The sequence below is a fragment of the Perissodus microlepis genome, chromosome 7 (assembly GCF_051167445.1).
Source record: "Perissodus microlepis isolate ML-2025 ecotype Zambia chromosome 7, ASM5116744v1, whole genome shotgun sequence".
Classification (NCBI taxonomy): Eukaryota; Metazoa; Chordata; class Actinopteri; order Cichliformes; family Cichlidae; genus Perissodus; species Perissodus microlepis.
Window position 1 is genome coordinate 62997251 of NC_140467.1, and position 8383 is coordinate 63005633.

Genomic DNA, 8383 nt, shown 5'->3' on the forward strand with positions numbered 1-8383 from the left:
ATCACTCACTGGTTAAGCAGTTACAAGCAAGAATAGAAAATGTTAAGCGGTCTTCAACACCCAGGATAAAGAAGCGCAAGGAGTGTTCAGATGATTCGTTAACAGATGAAGTCCCAGCTGAAAAAAAGGCTGCTGTTCAGGACACATATGGTTGCATCAAGTGGGACATGAAATTCATGCCAGTGACTGAGACGACAGAAGGTCAGAAGGAGAAAAAATTAAAAATGAAGAGGCTTCATTGTCAGACCAATGTCAGCCAAGATGAGGTGGAAAATCTCATGAAGTGTACTTACTACTCTCAACGCAAGGATATAAACAATGGAGAAGAACTGCAAACCCTGTTGGAGGAATGGCCTTTCTTGTTCCAGGAGGTTGGAATGGCAGTCCATTTCTACGAGCTCACTGGGGTTTCACTGAAGGAGACTTTCCTTAACGGTCTGGAGAAAAAGGGAAAACGACTGCTCGACTTCATGCGAAACACTTGTGCTGATAAGAGCAAAAGGGTTTTGCAGGCTGTCACAAAACTACAAATACTTAGAGGACAGTTGCAAGGCTGCTCAGAGGATGTTAAGGACATGGTCCTTCTTCTCCTGTCCTATTTTGATGAGAAAGAGGAGAATCTATTCCATCATGCTGAACAAACATGTGTGGGACACGAGATTCAAATGGAAAGCCTGCCAGTAACTCCATGTATCATTGTGTGCGGTAAGTTGATATTCAGTTATCTTACTTCTTATTCTTTACATTTAAGTAAAGCTATTTGGATTTGTTTTAGTGATTTACAGTTTTCGACTACTTTAATTGAGAAAAAAATGTTTGTCAATTTTTTTGTAAAATAATGACCGATGATGAGTTAAGTATTTCTTTCATTTATGTTCTTTGCAGGATCTTCTTGCTATTCTTCAACCCGATTCATGCTAGCTGTAGACCGTAAAGTTGTAAATGACAACATTCCCACCTTCATTTCTGCCATCTGCTTGATGATTGGAAGTTACTACTGCCTCAATATTCACTATCCTGTGGACCTTTGCTCAACACTCGCGTTTCTTCAGAGGTAAAAAAAAACACACACACACAAAAAAAAATCATACTTATGAGTAGCACATTGTTTATGAAGAGATTGATAGTTGAATTTGTGCTTAAACAGATGCTGTTTCAACATCAATCCAGAAAAGGGCACAAAGGTGGAAACAAAGAAGAACAAGAAGCAACTGTCTGTGAACCCAAGAGTGCTCACTCTTATTGCAGATCTTTCAGACCACGAGTGGCGAGAGACATGTTAAAAATGGACTTGTACAATGTTGTTAAGTCTCAGCTCTCACATCACTGGCTGTGTGACATCTTTATTCTAATGTAGCAGTTAGCCACTGGTTTTAAAGGTTTTTCTCCTGTTCTTGTTTCTGAAATCAGTTCTCTGTTTTTATAAGAACAGTCTTTTAATTTTATTCTGATTTGTATCAATTACATACCTGGTTTCAGATGTTTACATTTGTGGACATTTTTCCCTTAAAGTTTAAAACACAACTAACACACTGAATATTTGGAGAAATTAATGGATCTTGAAGCATTGACAACAATTCTTACATTTTAGGTTCAGTAAACTTGAAATAGGTCAATGTTTAATTTTGTTGAATGTATATTATTCACGGACAAGGTCAATTTTTTGTAATTTTTGTAATTATCATTTTTGTTTTTTGACACTGTTATGAACAAATTTATTAATCTGAGCAATAAATAAGAGGTTAACAAAAGAGTAGAAATTTATGTGCATTGTGGTACACATGAGTCCTAGCACTTTTTCTTCAGAAAACTGAGCAGGTCTGTTTTTTCTGACAGCAGACAGGCCCTTTTTTGGCATATGGTCTGACGTGAAGCATCTATCATTCTTCTACTTCTACTTCGTCTCTAATTTTCTCTCCAAGCAGTGGAGCTTCTGTGGGCTCCTCTCCCATCCCAGAGAGCTCACAGGCGGTCAGTACTCGTGCTGTAGTTGGAGCGGATGTTTACCTCACTGCATCCAGTACCGACCTAAAGAGGTATCTTTATGTCCACATTGCAATGCATCATAGTCATTGTATAATCATTATGCAATGAATAGTGTCAGCTGTATTACATGTGAGACTGTAAATTTGCTTGATTGAATGTACACGTTTATTTTTTAAATGGCCAGTTTGCTTTATTGTGCTTTGTATTTGCTTTCAGGGTGCAAGGAAAGAACGCCAGAACATTTGTATTTTTCTTTTTCTTTAGTGTTAACTTCGGACATTCAGTTGACTTTGAGATTGACTCTCAGATTGATCTTGGAATCAACCCCAAACTTTGTAAGTACATCATGTACCAGTTTGTTTGACCTCTCAACAAGCCACCCCCATCAGCAGTCACCATTCCTGGGTTAGGTTTGTGTTTTGTTCCTCATTCATCTTGGTAGTTTTTTCCATTTTTTGATGCTTTACGTTCTAGCTCCGTTAATGTATTCAAAGCTTTAAGAATGTATCAGGACTGAACATAAAAACATACAATGATCACATAAAATTCAGTGGATTGTTAAGGTTTAGTAAAACAAAAAAAGGGCATAATGAGAGGTCAGAGGAGAATGGCGAGCCTGCTTTGAACTGACAGGGTGGCAGCAGTTGTTACAACTTCTAACCACTTGTTACAACCAAGCTGTGCAGAAGAGCCTCTCTGAACCTGAAGCAGATGTGCTACAGCAGCAGAAGACCACACTGGATGCCTTCCTGTCAGCTAAGAACAGGAAACTGAGGGGACAGTTCATACAGGCTCACCTAAACTAGACAACAGAAGACTGGAACCTCCATTTCTCCTGCAACATTCAGATGTCAGTGTCAGAATTTGCCATAAACCACATGGATCCATCCTGCCTTGCATCAGGGATTCAGGCTTGTGGTGCCTGGTGAAACTGCTGGGAAGACAACGTTGGAGAAACGTGAACATTTTATTTGTACTGTATAATCTGCAGATTCTGACAGAAATCTGCAGCTATCCTTAGAAGCACCGCTCCTCTAAAACAGCAATAAGGATCATTATTAGGTTATTTACATTATTATGTCAATAACAAAATAACTTCAAGCAAAAATTGGGAAACGTAAAGTCCGAAGTCTTTATATTAAGGCCATCAGTCAAACAATACTGTTGCTCTGGGTCTAAACAGAGCGCGTTGTGTGTGACGTCTTCTTTTGCGCATGCGGCGCTTTGAGCGTTCACACTAGAGCGCGTTTGCTGTCGCATTTTAGTTGTAGTGTGAACAAGCAGACAAAAAAATCTGAATTGAGCATTAAGACCTGCAGTGTGAACGTAGCCTTAGTCTGTTGCTTGGAGAAAAGATCTAAAAGGAACTCCAAAGGTTCACCTGTGCTGTCTGACTTCTACTTTTACTGTTCTCACCTAACTGTAAGGATGTAAGTGTTAGACTCTGATATCTGATATAAAACTGATTTGCAGATGTAACTTTGGTCAGTTTGTCCTGTTCGTCTACGCCTGTGTGTGATTGTGATCCTCTTTCATTTAGGATCTCAGTATTCAGAGCTGAGCTGCCGTTACAGGATCAGCAGGTAGGCAGTCAGAATAATACAAGTGTTTTTAACCTGCTCCATTTCCTTTATTTTCGATATTGTGGTGCGGTTGTGCTAATTTTGTACCTTTGACATCCTTTATAGAGCTGCTGTCAAACAACACGTCAAACTTTATGCTTTAAAAAATTCAATCACTGCTGAAAAAGTCATTTTCATGAATTCACCCTGAAAGCATTACACACGTTAAAGTGTTATTTTAGATGTATGACAACCTGCACAGATTTGTACATTGTACATTATTACTGAACTGTTAAGTGTGAATAATTCAGTCTTTCTTCAGATTATTTAATTCCCAGTTAAAGTGAACATTTCCATTTTTTGGTTAGATTTCATCGGTAACCTTTCCCTTTCTTTCTAGCTATATGATGAAGCACTCGAGTTCCTAAAGGAAGCTGTGGTGAAAGTTGGAACTCCCAAAGTCCTGTCTGGTAAGAAACACAGCACCTCAGCTCCGTCCTCAAACCTTTCACATTATTATAAAGCTTTGCTAGAGTCTATAAGACTGCATGAGTTTAATCATTACTACACTACGCCTCTCTGCCAGACACTTATGAAAGCACTTGTTGATTTACCATCAAACAGCTGATCCAGTGCTTCAGCTTGAATGATTCTTCAAAGTGAACATAATCACTACATGTATAAAGGCTCATTTACACCATTTCGCTCTCAAAAACAGGTCAGTCAGTGAAGCTGGATCAGCGTTGACAAAAGTATAGACTTTCTTTACGAAATTACAGATCTCTGTGTTACAAATACTCCAGTAAAAAGTTTAAGCACTGAGTAACTTCTATACTCCAGTAAAAGTAAAACAGTGCAGCCTCAGAAATATACTCAAAGTTAGAAAGTAAAAAGTAGCGAATTCTACTCACCACTTTTGTAAAAAGGTAACTGAACCTTTTGCTATGTTAATATAATAGGAAACAATATTATTCCAATCTAAGTTCTAATTGTCACGAAAGCTTCAGTCTGTCATGTCGGACACGTGCAGTGAAGGAGAATTTGATCAAAACAACTATTTTCTGTTGCCTACATTGTGGAGCGTGATTTTTTCAAAGTACTTCTTGGTTCTGTCATTAGTTAGCTGGCATAAATGAATCTAATAGCAGAAATCAACCTGGTGACGTAACCTTGTGTACTGACAGAAGATGGTGCTAGACACTTTCTAAAAACTTGAAGCACTTCTTCCTTAACCTCCTAAGACCTGAACTCTTCCACGACATGCATTTTTAATTTCTCTTTGCTATTTGGGCTGATTGGGGCCCGATGAATGTAAAAACAAAGAATTACCAGATTTTCTTTTTTTTTACCTGGTTTTTGTTTCTAAGAAAAATCAGAGCCACTTATGAGGATATTCGTTTAAATTTTCGATAGAACAGTAGCAGTATAATGTCCTCGTGAGTGGATATCAGGCCCTTGTAGAGCAAAATTGAGTATTTTGGTCTAAATAACCCGAAGTGTGATGTCCACATATGTGGACGCAGGTCCTAGAAGGTTAAATCCAGCTTCACAGCCGGTGTTACATCTGTGTCAGAGAGCCAGAGCAGGGATCCATGGTGTAAATAAGCCTTTGTACAGTTAGTGTGTCATTTCCACTCTAAAGGATGCTTTTGTGGTTTGTTCCAGTTCTGGGAGTTGAGCTAACCAGGCTTCTGGACAAACAGGGATTATACCAGTTTGATCTCTTTAACCCTGAGGTGCTTCCCCGGGACGTGAGTCTTCTCGTTTCTCTCTTTCTGTATGTGTTGTATTCCTGCATTCTCACAGCTTCTGCCTCTTCACTCTCTGCTGCAGGGCTTTGTGGTGATTCAGATGGATTTTGGTTTCCCTCATCACCTTCTGGTTGAGTTTCTCAAGAGGACACTGCAGTAACCTTTAACTATCCGACCCGAGAGTGTGTTTTAATCTGAAAACTCAGCTAGGACTGATGTGAGTCAGAACATGCTTCTGTCAGTTAGTTGGTGAACATTTTGTTTGTTGTCGTTTGATTAAAATTAAATACCATGTAAAAGCTTCTGCAGGTGATGTACAGTCAGTAAAGATTACCACAATTATTGTGAGACTTTGCCTCACCTGATTGTGTGAGTTATTGAGATCAACACAAGGTGTGAGTGAAAGAAGGCGTCTATGTCCACTGTGAACGACCATCCTTGAACAGAGGAGCTGACTTACACCTGTCTGCCACCTATAATCTAGTTTTGAGATCCTCTCCTAGACGCCTTATCGCCCACTCACAGCTTTGACAAATGCCCAGCTGGTGTTCAGGTTCCAGGAGAAGTCAGCTGATATGCGCACAGCAGGAACTTCACACTGTTGACCATCTCAGCAGCAGACCCGTTGATGTGCAGTGGGGTGTGGGCCGTTGAGCTCTTCCTGACGTTAGCAACCATCTCTTTAGTCTTCTGAACATTTAGAGACAGGTTGTTGTTCTCACTCCAGTCCACCAGGTGTTGGACCTCCTCTCTGCACTCAGACTCATCGTTGTTGGCGATGAGACCCCGACTGTTGTGTCATCTGCAAGCTCGATGATGTGATTTGAGCTGTACTCTGCAGCACAGTCATGTGTTAGCAGGGTGAACAGCAGTGGGCTGTGGTTATTCCTAGTGAGTCCAACTTCTTTACCAGCTTGTGGGGAAGTTAGGTTATATATTACCAGTAACTTTTCAGATCAAAAGGTGATAAAGTTCAGATTTTTTTCACCATATCATTGATGAAACTTCCTTTTTTTAAATTTGAGCATCAGGGACAAGGCTGTTAATTGTTAAGGTCAAGGTTAAGCATGTGAATGTACTCTATGTGTGAACACTCGAGAGCAACAGAACATGATCTGGGATGCACTGAACAGGTTCCTGAAAACTGTGGAACAAACCAAAAATGCTTATAAACATGTGACCTCATGCAGTGTGTGCACTTAACAAACAATGAAAATAGAGATTTTCCATTATTAAAATACGTAAAAGGACTCTGATGTGTGAGTGACGTCTATTGTTATATCTTACACCGGTTAGTTTTCTCTGAAATGTAAAAAGAAGAAACAAACATGTACTCCCCCTCCGTCTGTTCTCACCTATCATTTTAGTGATAAATATGTCTTGAATTCTCGAATTGACTCGTTAAATATTTAACCGAATTAAACCCTAAAAATGGAGTCATAAGACTTTTGTCCAAATGTTACCTGCAGTCACAACAACAGTCACCTGAAGGGGCTGAATACTGCAAAGACCCCACAGAACAATCAGACGATCCACTGTCAGTAAATGTGAGTAAATGTGTGATTCTGTGAGTAACACACTGGCTCCAGTTTGGAGGCTGAAGTGGAGCTCTCCCTCGCCAGGCCGACAGCCGTCTGTGTCACAGTTAATCTCATGCAGTGCTGATTTAAAAACTCTCACATATTTGGACAATCTATAATCTTCTAACACAAAAACATACAGTGTTCACTGAAGTAAACACACAGAGCAGTAGCAGATTTTTTTAAATGTGTTTTATTTATTTATTTGCTGCTAACTGCCTTGTTTTCATTTGTAGTTTTTGTAGTAGGAAGAACTACAAAATCTACAAATAAAAGTGCAGTTAACAAATGTAGTGCTCTCCACTATGTGAAGCCCTCACCTGAATTTTTAGGTTTTTCAGTTCAAGCCAATTAAATGAAATCTAAAAATTCAGCCCCAACAATCAAATGATCCCCTATGAGCAAGCACTCTGGCAACGGTGGAGAGGAAAAACTCCCTTTTAACAGGAAGAAACCTCTGGCAGAACCAGGCTCAGGGAGGGGCGGTCTTCTGCCATGACTGGTTGGGGGGTGAGGGGCAAAATTAAATCAAACATAAAGGAGAGCACAGCGTATTTATAAGATAAAGTTTTATAAAAATTTTATAAGATAAGATTATTATCAGGGGTGCACATAAGTGGTCCGCAGGTGCACATGCGCTGTCAAAATAAAAGATGCGCACCAGATAAGAAGTTGCAACACGCAAGATGAGGAAGATAAGGTGAGATCTCCTCAAGATGTGGAGGATTCTCAGAAAAGTGGTTGCAGGAGGTGAGCTGGCTTCAAACAAATAATTTCCACGGCATACTCTGCACCACATCTCTGTGCGTTCATCATTTGTTTGAAGCCAGCTCACCTCCTCCAGAAAATCTTATGTACGCAAACACGCGTTGCAAATTCTTATCTGGTGCGCATCTTTTATTTTGACAGCGCATGCGGACCACTTATGTGCACCCCTGATAATAATCGTGACCCCACAGAGCGGGACATTCACTCAGCCGAAAAGCTTTGAGATGGCCCAGCAACCTGCAGGAACAACAATGGCCACTGTGGCAAGACCCAAACCTACCTTACGCCACCAAGTATGGGTCTCCACAGTTTCCTTAAGTTCCGCATTGTCTTTTCTAAGCTGTGCGTTCTCCTGCAGGAGTTTATCTACCCTACTTTTGGCCTCGCACAGCTCAGCACAAATTCTCCTTTTCTCATTAAGGTGACCATCGTCCGCTATCTGAGCCCTTGTAATTAACGTCCCCATTACTGTATCCACTGCACCACTCAGTCTGTTAAACTGCTCATCGATGTTTGGTGCAGGGAGTAAATCATTTAACCTTTCCTGTGCCATTTTTTTAAATTGACAGCACAGTGTATTAGCTCTTTGAAAGGTTCCTGTTTCTGAAAATGCCCCAAAGTAAACTGTGTTAAACGAGCTCTTCTATTTAAGGACTATGGACACTGTGACGTCATATTTTTTGCCACATAGTTACAAAAAATATGACGACAGTGATCGTTCGAGAAGATCAAAGGA

General features: G+C 40.1%; 1 protein-coding gene and 1 long non-coding RNA gene across 2 annotated transcripts; both read left to right on the forward strand.

Moving 5' to 3' along the window:
• Nucleotides 1-209: 209 nt before the first annotated feature.
• Nucleotides 210-1722, forward strand: LOC146384595 (uncharacterized). Its single transcript, XM_084936580.1, has 3 exons — nucleotides 210-705; nucleotides 886-1054; nucleotides 1148-1722. The coding sequence occupies exons 1-3, from the start codon at nucleotides 225-227 to the stop codon at nucleotides 1281-1283; spliced, it is 786 nt and encodes a 261-aa protein (XP_084792706.1). The 5' UTR covers nucleotides 210-224; the 3' UTR covers nucleotides 1284-1722.
• Nucleotides 1723-2995: 1273 nt separating this feature from the next.
• Nucleotides 2996-5638, forward strand: LOC146384596 (uncharacterized). The gene is made up of 4 exons (XR_014800894.1): nucleotides 2996-3569; nucleotides 3949-4018; nucleotides 5214-5299; nucleotides 5382-5638. It is a non-coding gene; the product is annotated as an uncharacterized LOC146384596 (long non-coding RNA).
• The last annotated feature ends 2745 nt before the right edge of the window (nucleotides 5639-8383 follow it).

What these genes read in the sequence shown, in the direction of transcription:
- LOC146384595 (XM_084936580.1), top strand. Translation starts at nt 225, where the DNA reads ATGAAGAGGCTTCATTGTCAGACCAATGTCAGCCAAGATGAGGTGGAA. An exon ending in TCCATGTATCATTGTGTGCG is followed by an intron (nt 706 to 885) that starts GTAAGTTGATAT and finishes TGTTCTTTGCAG; the next exon opens with GATCTTCTTGCTATTCTTCA. An exon ending in ACACTCGCGTTTCTTCAGAG is followed by an intron (nt 1,055 to 1,147) that starts GTAAAAAAAAAC and finishes GTGCTTAAACAG; the next exon opens with ATGCTGTTTCAACATCAATC.